Below are 19465 nucleotides of genomic sequence, written 5' to 3' on the forward strand. Positions count from 1 at the left end.
TAGGATTTTTCAAAAGTATTTTTGCTTTTTAAGACCAAAGAGTATTACTGATCCATATGGTGTTGTTATAGAAGTGACAACTGAGAAAGGCTGAATTTTTCCTAGCAGAACATTTTTCTTAGGAAACTGGTTATTAAAGTATTAAATAAGGCATATAGAAAATACCACATTTTAGTGTTTATTTAGTAAGTAGAACTTTTATTTTATCCCAACATCTTCAGAGGTAGTCTTTGTTTTCATTTCAATAAGTTCTTCTACTCGAGCCAGAACACTTTCAATCAAATCAAATGTGAAAAGAGCTGAATGGAGGACCTGCAAGACAAACAACAAATTATTATCACTTATTTCAAGACAGGGTCTGATTTTGTAACCCAGGCTGGCCTTAAACTTGTGATTCTCCTGCCTCAGCTTCTCTGTGCTTGGACCCACAGCATATACTACTGTGTTAGTGTTTGTGTTAATACTGCTTTTAAAATAAAGCAAACGTCTTTAAACCGGATGTATTGGGGGGGGGAGGGACAACACAAAAAACTTTAGATCACCTTAAGCTGCATTTCAGGAGGCATATTAGGGATCTCTTCTCCACTTACAGTTACAGAACAAAGACTCTGAGACTTCTGAACTGCTGTAGAAAGGGGAAAAAAAAAAGATTACATTAAAAAAAAACTCTCAGGGGGCTGGGAGTTTGGCCTAGTGGTTAAAGTGCTTGCCTAGCATGCGCGAAGACCCGGGTTCGATTCCTTGGTACCACATACATAGAAAAAAGCCAGAAGTGGTGCTGAGGCTCAAGTGGTAGAGCTCTAGCCTTGAGAAAGTCTAAGGACAGTGCTCAGGCCCTGAGCTCAAGTCCAGGTCTGGCAAAAATAAATAAATAAATAAATAAATATAAAAAAACTCTCAGATTCTCACAATAGACTTTATAAGCTACTTTGACCACTCACTGATTTTAAAAATTTTTGTTTTTAAAAATTTATTGGATCATTGTTTTAAATCAAACTACAAACAAAATTAAATACCTTAATTCTGCAACATCTTAAACAGCATTATTTTGGTATGTGTAGGAAACTTTTCTCTTTGCACATAATTGGAAATAATAGCCATAATATTTTTTAAAAAGACAAGACTCCAAGTAAATAATGCCTATTAAGACATGAGCATATACATACACTGTTGACTTTATAAAAGTAATTGTGGGGGCCTAGTGGTAGAGTGCTTGCCTAGCATGCACGAAGACCCGGGTTCAATTCCTCGGTACCGCATACATAGCAAAAAGCCAGAAGTGGTGCTGAGGCTCAAGTGGTAGAGCCTAGCCTTGAGAAAATCCAGGGACAGTGCTCAGGCCCTGAGCCCAAGCCCAGGACTGGCAAAAAAAAAAAAAAGTAATTGTGGAACCTGGATCCAAGATTTTTTAAATAATGTGTATGCACACCCATTCTTAATCAGAACTTGACCCTGAAACTATATGCTTCCATTTGGATTAAATTTTTATTGACTCAGGCCTTTCAGTGTTTCAGACCTGCTGAGTATCACTTTTGATTATAAAAAAAATGGTGGCTGTCATAGTCTCTCATTTGGCATAAGTTAAATATATAATAATTTTTTATTTTGATTACAATTTTATATACATTTCATATAAAATATGAATCTTAGCACTATTTGAAAACAAAATTACCAACCTTGCCTATTTTCTTGGCTATTTTTAATTTCTGCTTCATAATGTGCTTTTGACATATTAAGTCCTGTATGAAGTGGCTTTAAAAATTTATTCTCAATCTTTCCAAGTTCTGTCCATAATCCAGTCTGTTCAAAAGAATGGATGAAAGAATGTTATTTGAGCCAACACTATGGATTGCTGTTATTCTAAACATACACTGAGAGTGGAAGAAACAAAAGGGAATGAAACATGGACCTTTTTAAAGACAATTTCCTACTTAATACTTGACTACATTTAGTCAAATATTTTGTTTTGACTTTTTTTATTATCTTTAAGTAGTAGAAAAGAATTTCAATTCTTCATGGATATTTATATACCATATCAAAACAAATCGGGATACTATGTCCATTACTATTCTATATGGTTAGCTCTTACTATTTTTCAAGGTTCATCACAAAATTATATGGTTTTAATTTACACAGTTTGAAACATCTTTCTTCTATAAACCATCCTGGAAATGACTCTACCTTAACTATGCCTTTAACTCTGGACCTTTCAATTGTTTTCCATAGTACAGATCTAGATCTCATAGACTGGTACTTTTCCTGTTAATGGGATGTTTATAACACAAAGTTGATTTGGAGTTTCTTAGTGACCAGTGACAATGGAGACTATCTGTTATTGGCAGCTTAAGGATTATTTTATCAATTTATTTGGGAAACTTTGATTTTAAGATTACTCTATAGTACAATAAGAAGGAACTACAGCTCAGCGGTACAATGTATGTTTACCACGCATGAAGGTCTGAGGTTTAATGCCCCAGAACCAAAGAAAAATAATAAAGCTACAGTAATCAGGACAGTATAAGTATAAAAAAAAAATCTAGGGCTGGGAGTTTGGCCTAGTGGTAGAGTGCTTGCCTAGCATCCAGGAAGACCTGAGTTCAATTCCTCGGTACCACCTAATTAGAAAAAGCTGGAAATGGTGGTATGGCTCAAGTGGTAGAACTCTAGCCTTGAAAAAGCCCAAGGACAGTGCTCTGGCCCTGAGTTCAAGCACAGGACTAGCAAAACAAACAAATCCATAAGTATATCAAAAACATCCAATATCACAGCTAGCATGACAAGAATGAGCTATTAGCATTGACTTCTGCTCTTCCTTTTCTATGTTTATGGTGATGTAGTAGTTGCTGTCTTTTCAAAAAAATTGTATTTGCATATCTAATTTCCTTTGGGTTTGCTGGTGTGAAAATGTTGTTTTTCTATTCTGGGATTGAGGATGGAGCCCTCAGGAAAAAGCTGCTGAAAAGCCAGATATCATTTCAGCTTGGAAGACAGAGGCAGAAGAGCAGGAAGATTATGACTTTGAAACTAGCCTGGGCAAATTCAGCCACTGGCACTCAGCCCACATCCAGTTTATCTGCAGCACAATTAAAACATCAAACCTACAAATCTGTGGTATAGAAGAGGGAGCTAAGATACAAATGAATGGCAAAGGAAACCAGTTGAAAATTCCCCAAATCCAAGGAAACAGATATCCAAGTACATGAGACAAGTATAACCCAGAACAGACAGGACCAGAAAATAACCTCTCCAAATGTAAGTATCAAGAGTACAAAATGTAAAATGTATAATGCAAAATAAGAAAGTTTATTACAAAAACAAGTTCATATTATACCTGACCTCTCAGTAAAAACCCTTAAGGCCAGGAAAACAGAGAATGATAGCCTTAGAACAAAATGACAATCAGGACTACCATCCTTTAAATTAAAAACTTAAACTTACATAATTGATTACTACTCAGGGATCAACCAAAGCAACACAGTGATGCAGCTTAGGAAAAGAAATGGAACTTCCGATCATTATAATAAGCTAGATCAGAAAAATAAATTTCTCATTTTCTTATATATAACATCTAAATAGACACACAAAGAAGTAGAAAATTTTGGGAAAAGAAGAGGGAGGACCAGGAAGAAAGAGACCAGGGCACAGTAATGGGAATGAATACTATCAAAGTAAACTTATATGCAAAAAAAAGAGTTATGCATTTAGCCAAACAAAAAAGTTATATGAATAGGAAAATGTCGGAAATGAAACCAAGTATTTCCTTATAATAGGTAACAATATAAGGAAAAACTGAAGAGGGATAGAGGGGTGAAAGCTGTGTGGAAATGTAACAGTGAAATGTAGGCAAATAATAAGTAAAAGTACCAATGTAGGTGTATCCCCAAAAATTTTATATCATTTCATTATTTTATTCTAGTTTATATGTTCCTATGTTACATACTTCATAAAAAGATTTTACTTAAAGTTTCTAAGTAGTTAATGTTCATTTATTACATACCTCATAAAATATTTTACTTATAATATATAGAGGTTCTTAACTTTCCCTGTCTTAGTTAAAAATATAAATTTCTAGCTAGGGGTCACTAGCTTATCCTATAATCCTAACTACTCAGGAGCCTGAAATTTGAGAATAGAGGTTCAAAAGCCAGCCCAGGCAATAAAGTCCACGAGATTCCTATCTCCAATTAAGTACCAAAAAGCTGAAAGTGGAGCTGTGGCTTAAGTGGTAGAGAGCTGGCCTTGAACACAAAGCTCAAGGACAGCACCTAGGTCCTGAAGTCAAGCCCTATAACAAGCACAAAAGAAAAGAGAAAAGGAGGGAGGAAGGGAAAGAAAAGTTGCTATGCTTTACTCAGAGGTTTTCAGGACTAAATTTGGGGCTGAAACTAATAATTTACACTTAAAAATGCTCAAGATAATTTGATTAAAACCATATATTGAGACAATGATCTAAAATGATACCATTCAATGCCACTGAGGAACTATCTAATTGTTAATTTAAAATTACAGTGATCACATATGGCCATTGTCTATTTTAATGGATAATACAAAACTATGTGTTTAAATATTAAAACCTTAACTCACAGTTCATAGTCATAAAACGTCAAGTAATAAAAATGTGTGCCAAAATTAGGCTAACAAAAGTTTGTTACACATCCTGTTCAGCATCATTCCACACATCTTTCATATAATGAACAACTGTATTTTTAGAATCATGTAGGAGTAAAGAAGCTGTGAAAATAATCTTTTTTTCTTTGTCATACGTTAAGGTTAAGATATTTTTTTAAAAATTTAAAAAGGAAACCATTTAAAGATTTTTTTTCATCTTAACTGTGAAAGTTTTGAGACTTACAAAAAACATAACCAGATTAAAATTTGGAATATTCACAATGCCTGCTTTTAATTTCATACCCAGGTAGACTCACAGTTGTAAAAATTTTGGAATGTTTTCATTTCTAAGGCTTAAATGTACATTTCAAGATTCACTGCAGCCTCTCACACAAAAGGAAGAGTAGGATTTCTTAGCTACAATGAAGCTTATTACCAGAAAAGATAAGGCCCTCCCAAGGACAGTCATGACAATAATAGAGAAATTAAAAGACATAAACCAGCTTGCCCTGTTCTCCTGTGTGTAATTTCAGAACTTCTGTTAACCTGAAGTCATGGCTATGCAGATACCATACAAAGAAATTTTATTTTTACTTTATCTTTCAACACTAAGTTACACTTCTAGCGCTTATGGGAAAATAGATAATATAGAATTGTATGTATAGGTATGATTGCAAGATATTCATAGTTCTCTAATACAAGGAAAAATATATGTGCATGCAATATATATGCGTTAGTTTATTTAATTCTTGATACGTCCTTTGGCCTTTGCAATTTCATTGTTGTCCTTGCGCCTGCTTTCACTGTACCTATTCCAATTAGAAATTATGTAGGAAACACAATGGGCAAGCAGATCGATAAGGATAGGATTAGACAAGATAAAAGGTAAGGAATACATTAAGTATGAGCTGAGCATTAGAATGCTGAAACAGTATTTATCCAGAGATATCCACTAGTGGAGAATACCAGGTAAGTTGGTTTTAACATTAGAGGTGACATGTAAGATTCAAGAAAAGTTATACGAAAATTAAGTATAGCTAGACAGTGTCTCTCACTTAGGCAGGGAGAGAGGGGCATGAAATAGCAGGGCGAAGAGAATGAATGGCTTAGGAAAAGACTTAAGTCTGCTAACAGTAACTCAGAAGGAAAAGAAATGATTATTCAATTATGAACCACTTTACTGTATCCTCATTTGAATGGATCTGTTCTTACTTAAATTCCCCTGTACTAATTTCAGCTGCTCATCCGACTAGCAAGTTATCTTTTCAGCACACTTAATTGGCCAAAAATAGGAACTGGTAGGAGTCTTTGGATGAAATGCCCCACAATTCATCATCACCAGTACAATTTCCTCTTTTCACAAGTTTCTAGAAAATCAGAACTCGCTTTTCTTCCTTGGTGTTAGATGGATTGAGTGATGGGCTTCACACATGCTACTATCCATGTATTCCTAGTGAGTCCACAGCCTCAACTCTGAATTGCAGGTGTGAACCCTCATGTCAGGCTGGACGCTATCAGTTTTTCACAAACCATAGTAGATACATTTGCCTCTTACTTTTGTAGTGATCTATGTTTAATCATACCTGGGAGAAATGGTTTCATGATGGACAGGCAGACTCTTATGCCACCTCAAAGACATTGTCATTATAGACTAGAATTTTTTTTTGCTTATTTAGTGTGTAAATACTAATGATTTATGTGGCAAAATGTGGAATATTTAATTCCTAAGAATTCTTCATTTTCCAGTCCCACGCCCTACCACTCACAGTACAGGGAATTAAACTATTACAAGACAAGCTCTCTACCATTTGAGCCATGCCTCCAGCTACTTTTTGCCCTGTTTTTGTGGTAGGATCTTGTTTATGCCCCAGCCATCCTGGTCTGTGATCCTTCTACTTGTGCTGGAGATGACAAGCATATACTACTGCATACAGCAACTGGCTGAGATGAAATCTTGTCAACTTAATGTCCAGGCTGGCCTCAAATCTCAATCCCTTGATCTCTACCTTCCAAGTAATTATGGTTACAGGCAGGAACCACTGCTCCTGGACCTAAGAAAAGAATTTTAGAATACTATTAAAAAGACATACCAACTGGGAAGCCACACCTGTGAAGCTACTCAGAAAGCTGAGATCTGAGGATTGTGGTTCAAAGCCAACCCAGGCAGAACAGTCCAAGAGATCTTATCACAATAAACTACTCATAAAAAGCTGATGTAGGGCTCTGGCTCAAGTAGTGGAGCACTAGCCTTGAACAAAAGAAGCTCAGGGACATCACTCAAGCCTTGAGTTCAAGTCACAGAAGTGGCACACAAAAAAATAAAGCCAGGCGGGGTGGGTCACGCCTGTAATCCAAGCTACTCAGGAAGCTGAGATCTGAGGATCAAGGTTCAAAGCCAGCCTGGGCACAAAAGGACCTGAGACTCTTATCTCCAATTAACCTCAAGAAAACTGGAAGTGGGGCTTGGCTCAAGGGCAGGGCACTAGCCTTGAGCTGAAGAGCTCAAGGACAGAGTTCAGGCCCAGAGTTCAAGCCCCATAACTGATAGGAAAAAAAAAAAAGAAAAATTACTGACATTTAACTATGTAAACATACACTGAAATATTTGGGGCAAAGTATGCTGATGTCCACAGCTTACTTTGAAATGCATTGAGAGTGATGGAAGGATAGAGGATGCCATAGGCTGGGGCGGGGGGGGGGGGGGGGGGGGAGAGTAGGAAAATCATGGTAAATCTCTTTCTGTTTTGCTATATTTGAATTCTTTTCAGAAATTTTGAAACAGATAGAACCAGGTTCAAAATGATTGCTAGTCAAAGATAGCAAATAGCTATTTCTGGCCAAAGAGGGATGAACAAATAGCTGAATCTACAGATCTGTACTTTTCCCACATACTTTTTGTCCCAAATCATGACTTAATTTTTAAAACTCTCTTTGACTTCTTTATATAAAACCAATTACTTTCACTCTTCCTACTACTTTCTTAACACGATTCAAGTGGTTATAGCTAATGGGTGACAAATACAGAGAAAGCAATTATTACAAAAGGCTGGTACAAAAGAAGATAAAAAGCAGTACCTCTATGGTATGACAAATCTTCCTCAAATAGTTTTCTATTTATCGACTACTTCTAATGAAGTGCCATTAAAAAAAGTTTCCTTCCTACACGTTATCCCAAAGGTGCGGTTAACAAATCCAGTTTCAGTGCTGAACACGCTTCAGTTTGTCATGTCTGATAAGGTTATGTTAAAATATACATCTAGCTCAGTCATAGATCATGAACCGTAGGTGAGGGGATGGGACAGGATATCCAGCATATGATGAGCTCTGTAAGGGTACTAAGGTCCTTAACTTCTTTACCCAACAAGGCTAGGCAGTGCTTCTATAAGAGAGCAGCGGCACCACAGGAAGAGAGAGAGGGGAATTGGTGTGGCATGCTGAATGCGTCTGGGAATTAACTGCAGGTGTCAATAATTTTTGGCATACATCTCAGTCTTTGGAACCATCTAAATTGTTAAGCATTGGCTGAAAGTAGCTACAAATTAAAATTTGAGATAATGCATTCTGAATATAATCACAGTTTGTTTTTCAAATAATTCACTTACTTGATTGTCATTTTCATTATCTTTAATAACCAAATACCTCAGTAAATTTAATGAAGCCATAATCCTGTTAATTAAAAACATAATTTGTTATTTACAGTATAGTTTTATAATAATCTAAATGCATAAAGTTAAAACATTTGGAATCTTATAATTAATTTGCCATTAGCAACTAGTCCCATTATATCTGTGGAGTAATAATAGCGTGTTACTGCTGCTTTGCATTTAAGTTCACAAAATACAATTAAGAAAATTACTTATTTCCTTTTAAGGAAAGTATTATTTCTTGCTTTCTGGATTTTAAGATTCAGATCGTTTGTACATGCTTAAAAATATTTCTCACAATCAGTATACTATTGACATGATCCTATACCTGAACGACCCAATAAACTCCACTCCCCAAATTCTAGAACTAATAAACCACTTTAGTAAAGTGGCAGGATACAAAAATCAACCTCCAAAAGTCAGTGGCCTTTCTGTATGCCAACAAAACACAAATAGAAGGAGAAATCAAGAAAATGATCTCATTTGCAATAGCCACCAAAAGAATAAAATATTTAGGAATTAACCAAAGATGTAAAGGAATTATTTAATGAAAACTATAAAAGCCTAATGAAAGAAATTAAAGAGGACACCAGGAAATGGAAAGACATCCCATGCTCATGGGTAAGGAGACCCAATATAGTAAAAATGGCCATACTGCCAAAATTAATATACAAATTCAATGCAATCCCCATCAAAATCCCAGGCATTCTTTACTGAACTAGAAGTTGTAATCCAAAGGTTCATATGGAACAACAAAAGACCTAGAATAGCCAAAACAATTCTAGGCAAAAAGAGCAACGCAGGTTGTAGTACAAACAATATAAAAGCGGTAACTCAATATTTGGGTACCCAAAGTTATGGACATAGTCTTGGAGATATAAACATAACTACATAGACATAAAAAATCTATGATGATGGGTTGGGAGTTTGGCCTAATGGTAGAGTGAAGACCCGGTTTGATTCCTTGGTACCACATACATAGAAAAATGCCAGAAGTGGTGTTGAGGCTCAAGTGGTAGAGCTCTAGCCTTGAGAAAGTCCAAGGACAGTGCTCAGGCCCTGAGCTCAAGCCCAGGACTGGCAAAAAAAAAAATCTATGATGGACTATATACTCTATAGACATGATGTTTTATTACATAGATTAATATGTATCTATGACATACAAAGACTAAATTTTAATTATGTTCTAAAATCTATGTGCCAGTGATTGTACATAGAGATTCCCTTCTTGAATACTTATTTGCTAAATATGACATTTAAAATATGATATAAAAATCAATGTTAATCTTTAAAAAATTCATCTAATATACCAAATTTTAAAAAAAAGAGCTAAGGCAGTAGGGTAGTACTAAGGTTTGAATTGAGGGTTGATTTTTTGTTGTATTTGCGATTTTCAAGATAAAGCTGCTTCCTGTATGGCACACCTGGAGTAAATCTGCTTGTTTTAAACTTCTCATCATAGCTAGGATGATACGCACATACCATCATGCCCAGCTTCTCTGGTTAAAACTGAGGCTGGGCTGGAATGGAAATTGTCCATTCTCAGCCACTCACAAAGCTAGAAACTGCCTGGCTTCCAAATACACAACCATTTGTAAGTTATATTCTTGTTTTTTAATCACAAAGGCTGTGGTTCCAAATCTCTGTGGAATGCTGAGTATAACAACTGAATATAATTGGAGTTTTGGTGTAGGGGAGGTGGATGGGGATGGTATTAGAGTACTGGCCAGACAGGTACTTGGCCCCAGATCTTTTTGCTTCAGTTTTCTAATAGGGCCTCTCATCTATGCTCAAGCTGGCCCAGACTATGATCATTACATTTGTTTCCTGTGTAGCTGGAATGACACTGTGCCCAGCTTTTTTTTTTTTTCTTTTATTGGTTGCCTGGATGGTCTCAAACCACAGTCTTCTCAATTTCTACCTCCTAAGTAGCAGATTACAGGTGTAAGCAGTAGTACCCAGCTAATATGTTGGAAATTCTTGAAGAGATTTTATTTTGTTTCTATATAATGAATAACTTTAAATATGAAAATTATGTAATTTTATGAATTTACCATAGGTCATTATTAGTTTAGACAGCTGACTATTTGAGCCTCAGTAATGAACAGCTCACCTGTCTGAATTTTGAAGTAAATCTGTTTCAGCACCCTCTGGTAGAAGCAGAACCAAATCTAAAAGAGATACCAGTTGTGGTCCTGTAAACCATTTGTTATATGTTTTCTGAAAAGCAAAAGAAAAATTGGGAAAGGTTTAAATTATACCAAGATAAATCATGTGTTTTTCTAATACCTGCATACTACAAAGACAAACAATTACACATTTCAAATATTTTTGTCTTTTGGTCCTTGGGCATGAACTGAGCAACTCAGCCTCCTGAGTAGCTAGGATTACAGGCCTGAGCCACCGGTGCCTAGCTTCAAATTTCTTGTCTTTTCCTCTCTCTTTTCTCTTCCCTCCCCCCCCCTCGCTCTCTCTCTCTCACCAGTCCTGGGGCTTTTCTCAAGGCTAGTGCTCTACTGTTTGAACCACATCATCACTTCCAGCCTTTTCTGTGTATGTGATATCAAGGAATTGAACCCAGGGCTTCATGTATGCTAGGCAAGCACTCTACCACTAGGCCACGGTCCTGGCCTAAACACATATTTTTTAACATTGATTTCTATCCTTCTATTCATTCTTCAGACTCCTTGAACAACCCTTCCCTGTTTGGAATTACTGATACGCAAATATATAGGACTTAAGTTCCCATTTATTTTTCAGAAGTCCATGGCAAAACAAAAAGTTGCATTATTTGTTCAAAGAATTAATTTAACAAAATTCACAATACACATTTTAAAAAATAGCACAGACTTGAAAATATACCTTAATAATACAATTAGACAAACCATGGGGTAAAAACTCACATTGATGAATTTCACATACAAATGAATAACACTATCATCATGACACCAAGGCCACCTTAAATGCTTACCTTAAATGACAAATCAATTTGATTTTTGATATTTTGAATAATAAAGGCTTCCACACCTGAGTGATTACTTGTATTCAATAAGCACCTTGGAAACAATTACAATACATGAAGTTATACTACTTTGCATTATAATGAAATGATTATTAAAGTTATGAAAATTCAAATGGGCCATATGTTATTTCTAAAAATAAAAAATTCACAGTGAGGGGCCGGGAGTTTGGCCTAGTGGTTAAAGTGCTTGCCTAGCATGTATGAAGACCCGGGTTCGATTCCTCGGTACCACATACATAGGAAAAAAAAAAAAAAGCTGGAAGTGGTGCTGAGGCTCAAGCGGTAGAGCTCTAGCCATGAGAAAGTTCAAGGACAGTGCTCAGGCCCTGAGCTCAAGCCCAGGACTGGCAAAAAAAAAAAAAAAAAAAAAAAAATTCACAGTGAGAAGATAAGAATAAAGTTCAAAATGGCATCATCAAACTGGGACTGAAGAGACAGAGAAACTAGAATACCTCCTATGTCCATAAGTGTGGATAGGAAATAATTGTTACTCTACAAAGCTTTTGAGAGTTGATCAGAAAAGCTCAAGATACGGAGTTTACAACCCAGTGATTTCATTCCTAGATATAAACTGAGCTAAAGTTCCTACAGGCATCAGATTCTTTTTAAGTGTAGCTTAAGTTTACAGTTTTTTTGTTTGTTTTTTTGGTTGGTGTGTGACCAGTACTAGGGCTTGAACCTAGGGCCTGGGTATTATTCCTTATCTTTTGCCTCAAAGACTAGTACTCTAAGCCGGGATGGTGGCTCACGCCTGTAATCCTAGCTACTCAGGAGGCAGAGATCTGAGGATAGTGGTTCAAAGTCAGCCTGGGCACTAAAGTCCGTGAGACTCTTATTGCTAATTAACCACTAGAAAACCGAATGTGGTACTGTGGTTCAAAAGGTAGGGCAATAGCTTTGAGCTGAAGAACTCACTCAGCGCCCAGGCCCAGAATACAAGCCCAACAACACCCCCCCCCCCCCCCCCGCAAAAAAAAAGACAAGCATTCTATCCTTTGAGCCACAGTACCACTTCCAGCTTTTCTGATATGGCTGGCTTTGAATGGTAGCCCTGAAATCTTAACCTCCTTAATAGCTAGGATGAATGGAACCCAGCTAAGTTGACAGTATTTTAATTAACTGACATGAAAGACATACTATTATTCATATGGAGTATATGTATATATGCATCCAAAACATTTGCTAAGCCCTTTTTTCTATCTGCTTAGATAAATGCTATACCCTGCAATAGTTGCATTTCACTAACCTGGTTTCCGCTAACTACAAGCTTAGCAATTAGCCATATGTTATGGCTTCATTATGAAATATACTCTGAAAGTTTATGCATTAAAGATTTGCTGGCTAGTTGGCAGGCTTTTGGAAAGTGGTTGGATCCTAAGGGTTGTGATCTAATCAATAGATTAATCCCCTTAATGCATTCATAATATAATGGAATTACTGAAAAGTGATGAAAATTGGGAGTCAGCCTAATTGCAGGAAGAGGTCACTTATAGGGCATAATCTAGAAAGCTACATCTTGTTTCCCACTGTGACCCACGGGGCTAATGCCATGATGCTCTGCTATATTAAGACATACAGCAGCCAGTTAAGAGACCGAACCTCTGAAACCATAGATCAGTGTAAATCCTTTCCCCTTAAGTTGTTTCCTCAAGCATTTTGATATAGCAACAAAAAGTGACTAACACTCCCATGCTTGATACATACCTAAATAATGTATATTTGCCTTGTGAATCCAACTTATTAATATATAGCTGAAGCATTGCTAAGCCTTTTTTCCTCTAAAATGGAACAAATAGTTTCATTAGATCATATGAATAAAGATCATTTATCAAAAATTTCTCACTGTAAGTTATTTTTAATATCACAAAATGTACATACCAGTGTCTCAATGGGGCAGAGTGTCATTACTTTGACTAAGCCCTGTGAATAAAAAAACTTTTGTGCCATCACGCCTGGCACAACGTGTAATTTTTAAAAATAAAGGGTAGCTTTCAATTTTATCTAGTAGCAAAATGAAATCAAACATATAGAAATGCACTCATTAAATATTTATAAGCAAGTTTAGTATATTAACAGAAGGTAAGTCTTTCTAATTTGAATATTAAGAAATTCTTATAATCATAGCTAGTGCCTATTTGTATATTTTAACAAGAACACAAGAGATGATGACCCATAGGAGGGGAAAACAAAATGCATATTCATCTCTGAATCATGAGTCAATGTATGCTTCAGACAGAGTTCTGAGAATCTGCATTCTGAAAGAAATAATATCTTCACAACCAAAGTGTTAGGAATACACATTATACCATTACTTGTGGTAGCCACTGGTAGCTAATGAAGTTAGTTAAAATTCAGTTCCTTAGTCAACACTAGCGATATTTCCCCATTTCAATATTCAGTAAGTACTAGCTTCTGTACTGTACAGCACGGATCGTGGAACCTTCCTACCATCACAAAAAGTCCTACTGGCACTGGAGATTTCACATGTGGAGGGGAAGTAGGAGAAATCTGGAAGAGGCAAGTGCCTATTTTCACGATTAGAATGCACATTTTAGTTACCTGAGGTACACTAAGAAAACTCTTGATTTCCAAGTACTGATACAGTAGACTATTGTCTTCTATTCTCAACAAACCATTCTCCAGCAGTTCCTACAGATGAAAATATATACATATAAATCAAGAGCTGTATTTGTTTGTCTTTTAAATGATAAACAAAACTTACCAATCCTTTGGAGAAAACAGACTCTTCGGTTCTGGAAGGAAATATTAAAATTTATTAGTACAATTTTACAAATTGCTTTAAAATGATTCTTTAGGAAATACAAAAGCTTTTTAAATGCAGGCCAGGGGCTGGTAATCCTAGCTACTGGAGAAGCTAAGAATGGGAGGATGGTTAGAGCCCACATTGGGCAAAAGAACTTGTGACTGCCTTTCTCAACTAATATCTCGCTTGGATGGCTGACTAGATACATGGGAAGCTGCAATATTGATAATCATGGTTCCACTACAAAGCTGGGAATAGTGGTATACTTCTTTCAGGCCAGCTACTATGGTAGGAAGTGATAAATATGAAAGTAATGGTCCAGGTGCACACTTGGCAGGAAGTAATATCCTATTTGAAGTATAGCCAGTGCAAAAAGGCTAGAGGCATGGCTCAGCAGAATGCCTACCTAGCAAGTACTTAAGTGTTCAAACTCTAGTACTACCAAGGAGAAAACCAGTGTATCATTAGCCAGGTGTGGTAATACAACTCTGTAATACAGAAGTTGGAGACCGAGACAAAAAGATGTTGAATCTGAAGTCAGCCTGGACTACACAGTAAAACTGTGTCTCAAAACCAAATTTAGTATGCAAAATAAAGTTCTGTTGCAGAATTGCCCCAAATTCTTAATCTACTTTGATCTACTTTCGATTTGGAAACTAATATTCAAATCTGATCAAAATTAACCTACTTGTAGCTTATATCTTGATATTCGTATCAGTAGATCTTTAAGAGCAAATGCAAAAAAAACTATCAGTTTTTTTTTTGTTTTGTTTTGTTTTGTTTTTGCCAGTCCTGGGCTTGAGCTCAGGGCCTGAGCACTGTCCTTGGACTTTCTCAAGGCCAGCACTCTACCACTTGAGCCTCAGCACCACTTCCAGCTTTTTGCTATGTATGTGGGGTACCGAGGAATCGAACCTGGGTCTTCGTGCATGCTAGGCAAGCACTCTACTGATAGTTTTATATATATTATAGTTGACTGTTCTGTAAAACTTGTAATTTGTGTTTTAAAAAAGTTTTCTATTTATAAGAATACTTTCAAACAAACATTTGTGATCATTATTAACTAAGTATTTAGGATCTGTGGTAAAAAAAATATCCTTGGCTCCAAGTCCTTATTGTAGCCATGCAAGAAGCAAGGAGTGTTATGGATTGGTGACTGACCAGTTTGGAAGTCCCAGGCATTAAAAACTTAAGATTTAAATCAATACATATTTGCACTATATGAGTAATATAAACTACTTGAAATGAATATAAAATTATTCAAATACCTAGTACAATATAGGTTTATAGAACTCATCAATATATGTTCCAAGAGACCCTCAGAAATCCCTGCTTTATAGGCTGAGGTTTGGGACATTTTCCATGCGACAAATTCTCCTTCCCTTAAGAAGAGTTGGCATTGGTAAATTGTCATTAGTTCTCCTACAAGAAGGATAGTATTTATTGCAAAAGGCCTTGAGCTTAATAATTTAAAACCTATCATAGGGAGAGGAACAAATCAAACAGTTTTGAAATATTAAGTTTCTGTCTGGAGAACTGATGCATATCTGTTCCCTTGATTATGAACATGGTCTTGGAAATATAAACATAACTACATTGATATAAAAATATATGATGGGATGTCTGTAGACATGTTATGTTATATAGATTGATATGTATCTATGACATCTAAACCCTCGGCTTAATTTTAATTAGGTTCTAAAATCTATGTGCCAGTGATTTTATGTAGAGAGTACCTTCTTGAATACTTGTTTGTTAAACATGACATTTAAAATAAGATATAAAAATCAATGTTAATAAAATCTTAAAAAAAAAAAAAAACAAAGAAAAAAAAGCCCCATTTCTTAGCATCTCAAATGAGAAAAGTTGTACTTGAATGGCACATTGTCAATAGCTTAGGCTGATCCAACGTGAGATCAAACTGCCAGTCTTGTTTGGATGCAGTTCATAAAGCAGAAGCATGGGTGTATTTTGTCTGTTGACTGCCCTCAAATGGAGGAGGCTGCAATAGGAACAAGGCATCTCACTTCTCATTCCACCACCTTTTATAATGTTTAAAAGCCATGGAAACAGAAGACCAGAAAACCCCTCACAAAAAAAAAAAAAAGAACCTTAACATTTACTTCTTTACTTCTTATTATAGAACAGTTAATGAGGACCTGGTAAAAAAGAGGTAATTCCTCTCATCTTGGCAAGAACTATCTTAATCCTATTAAATCCTGAGTCACGTCTACATGATCTTACCTTTGCAAAAAGACTTCAATATGCTCCATGTTGAACTGCAAAATGTATGCTGGGCTTAAATAGAAAAACAATACATACAATCAGTAGGTTTTTTTTCTACCAGTACTGGGGAGAAAACCCAGGGCTTCACATAAGCATTCTACCACTAATCTATATCCCCAGCCCCAAGATGTGTGAAGTTGTGTGGGTGTGTATATTTTTGGAATTTTATTTTATTTTATTTTATTTATTTATTTATTTATTTATTTGTGGGTCATGGGGCTTGAACTCAGCCTGGGCGCTGTCCCTGAGCTCTTTATCTCAAGGCTACCACCCTACCCCTTGAGCCACAGCGCTATTTCCAGTTTTCAAGTGGTTAATTGGAGGTAAGAGTCTTATGGTCTTTAGTGCCCAGGCTGGCTTTGAACCGAGATCCTCAGATCTCAGCCTCTTGAGTAGCTAGGATTATAGGCATGAGCCACTATGCCTGGCTTAAGACTATGTTATTTTAGCTATCTACTTCGTGGCACTTCAACTTTAGCAGAGTAATGTATATAACTAAGTTATTTTGGTGGTTCTTGTGTACAAGTAGGGTCAGACAGAAATATATTTGAATTACTCCTATACAATTAAATGATTCAGAGGGGGTGGGAGTAAGGAAAAATAGAGGAGGAGAATGACTGGAATATACAATATACATACATGAGAAAGTAACAGAAATTCCTCCATAACTAATGTATGCTAATTAGAAAATAAAAGTTTTTTCTGCAGGGTGTGTGGCTCACACCTGTAATCCTAGCTACTCAAGAGGCTGAGATCTGAAGATCAAGGTTCAAAGACCCACACAAAAGGAACTGAAACTCTTATCTCCAATTAACCTCTAGAAAACAGGAAGTGGGGGTTGGCTCCAGGGTAGGGTGGTAGCCTTGAGCTGAAGAGCTCAGGGACAGTGCCCAGGCCATCCAGGCCTAGTTCAAGCCCCATGACCTACAAAAAAAAAAAATGAAAGGACACAAATAGCCAATGCAAAAAGGGGTTGAACAGCTGGGCACTTGTGGCTTAGGCCTGTAATCCTAGCTACTCAGGAGGCTGAGATCTGAAAATTTCAGCTCAGAGCTAGCCCAGGCATAAAAGTCTATGAGACTCTTATCTCCAATTAACCACCAGAAAAGAGGAAATGGCACGTGGCATGGGGCCCCCATGACCAACCAAAAAGAAGTGGCGGGGGGAGAGGAGTTGTTTGAAGGCATGGCTCAAATGGTAGACAAGAGTAAGGCCCTGGTTTAATACCAGCCTTGTGTAAAACTAAAACATAGAGCCAGGCACTGGTGGTTCATTTGTGTAATCCTATCTACTTAGGAGGCTGAGATCTAGGATCAGAGTTCAAAGCCAGCTTGGGCAGGAAGGTCCTTAAGACTTATCTCTAATTAGCCACCAAAAAGCCAGCAATGGAGCTGTGGCTAAAGTGGTAGAGTGCCAGCCTCGAGCAAAAAAAGCTTAGGACAATACCTAGGCCCTAAGTTCAAGTCAAAGAAGAAGAAGAAAGAAGGAAGAAGGAGGGGGAGGAGGACGATGACAACATGAATGTAGTCTTACCTTAACACCATTGGCAATTGATCAAGATTGATGCCCTGAACAAATACCAGATATGCCAGAGAAGCCATGGAGTCTGCCAGCTGTTTGTCTTCCTCTTCCTCAAATTCAAGGTAATCCCAAATTCTCTTCCTCTTTCCATGATTAAAAATAATTTGGGGTAAAGGGTATCCAATTGTTGATAAAAGGCTCTGTGAAATGGGTTAAATAAGCTTATGGTGTGAACAGACTGTAAGGTGTGCTTGTACCTCATCCTCACACCCTATAAAATCCCTTCCCCTTAAGCAAGTGTAGGAATTGAGACTTTTAATCATGGCTAAATTATGTGATTTGTAGACATAACGAGGTGATTTTAAAATTTTTCAGAGGGCCTGACTGAGCCAATTTTTTTTTTTTTTTTTACAGTCCTGGGCTTGAACTCAGGGCCTGAGCAATGTCCTTGGACTTTCTCAAGGCTAGAGCTCTACCACTTGAGCCTCAGCACCACTTCCGGTATTTTTCTATGTATGTGGTACCAAGGAATCAAACCCAGGCCTTTGTGCATGCTAGGCAAGCACTCTACTGCTAGGCCAAACTCCCGGCCCTTCAGCCAAATTTAGGTAGTAGATTATTTTGTTTCTTGCTTCTGAAGCTTGGATTTTAACTTAGGGCCTTAGGTAGCTACCACTTGAACCACACCTTAGTCAGGAAAAGCAGAGGCTGGCACTTATAGTTCAACTTCAATCTTCCTGTTTATTCTTTCCATGTAGCTGGGATGGCAAGTGTACCACATTAGGCTGAGCAGTTAGTCAAGAGGAGGTTATCATGAACTTTTTGCCTAAATAATCTCAACTCTCCTCATAAGTCAACAAGGATCTAAGAAATTATTGGGTCAGGTTTGGTGGGACACATCTATAATCTCAACACTCAGAAGGTTAAATCAGGAGGGTATGAGTTCAACGCCAACCTGAGCACAAAGCATTTCAATCAGGGTTACCCCTTTCACCATTCTCCCCCATCTCTCCCAACCCCACTTATCCTATACACATGTTCTTATTTATGAGCGGAAATTTGGACATGAAATTATTGCTGCTTTTATGCTCTTTTTGGCCTGTATTCTACAAAAACCATATACAGCTTTATTAATAAAGTATCAATGTATAGGCTCATGTGAAGTACATGAGCATATAGGAGGATTACATTTAAGGTCAAAGAAGGCTTTATAGCAGATTAAGTTGGCTGTACTTACGATTATGTCAGAAGCAAAATTCCAAAAAGGATCATTCTCAGCTTCTCCAGATTGTTCTAGGAACTGTGCTGTCAGCAATGGGTACTTCAAACTTTTGAAACAGCTAAAGTGTAAGAAATGGATAAGTATGAAGTCAACACTACCAAAACATAAAAGGTCAGTACTTTGTAGTTTTACATTAAAAAAAAAAAAGTACTGCTATGCTCTGGACACTTATCTCCTCCAAACCTAATATTGAGACTGCCCTGCCAGTGTGCCAGGATGTCAAGTACTTGGCATACATTGAACCTCGCGTGTTTAGTCTCTATGCCCTGGGAAGACTAGGTGGTGAGAACACTATGGATTTTTAGTCAGGATGCTCAACTGTCTAGTAGTCCTGCTGT

At 36.9% G+C, this 19465-nt stretch overlaps 1 protein-coding gene across 1 annotated transcript in view; it reads right to left on the reverse strand.

Moving 5' to 3' along the window:
- Positions 1-126: 126 nt before the first annotated feature.
- The window catches only part of Glmn (glomulin), a 30228-nt gene continuing 10889 nt past the window's right edge, over positions 127-19465 (reverse strand). The window contains exons 7-19 of the mRNA XM_090334199.1: positions 19083-19185; positions 17858-18045; positions 16283-16336; positions 13997-14027; positions 13834-13923; positions 13153-13194; positions 12979-13052; positions 11224-11308; positions 10366-10472; positions 8211-8274; positions 1677-1800; positions 543-625; positions 127-312 (exon numbers count right to left, since the gene is read on the reverse strand). Of these exons, the coding sequence (XP_090190325.1) occupies positions 199-312; positions 543-625; positions 1677-1800; positions 8211-8274; positions 10366-10472; positions 11224-11308; positions 12979-13052; positions 13153-13194; positions 13834-13923; positions 13997-14027; positions 16283-16336; positions 17858-18045; positions 19083-19185 (1159 nt within the window). The 3' untranslated portion in view covers positions 127-198. The remainder of the gene's footprint in view (positions 313-542; positions 626-1676; positions 1801-8210; positions 8275-10365; positions 10473-11223; positions 11309-12978; positions 13053-13152; positions 13195-13833; positions 13924-13996; positions 14028-16282; positions 16337-17857; positions 18046-19082; positions 19186-19465) is intronic.

Source organism: Megascapheus bottae, chromosome 6 (assembly GCF_031878675.1).
Source record: "Megascapheus bottae isolate mThoBot1 chromosome 6, mThoBot2.hap1, whole genome shotgun sequence".
Taxonomy (NCBI): Eukaryota; Metazoa; Chordata; class Mammalia; order Rodentia; family Geomyidae; genus Megascapheus; species Megascapheus bottae.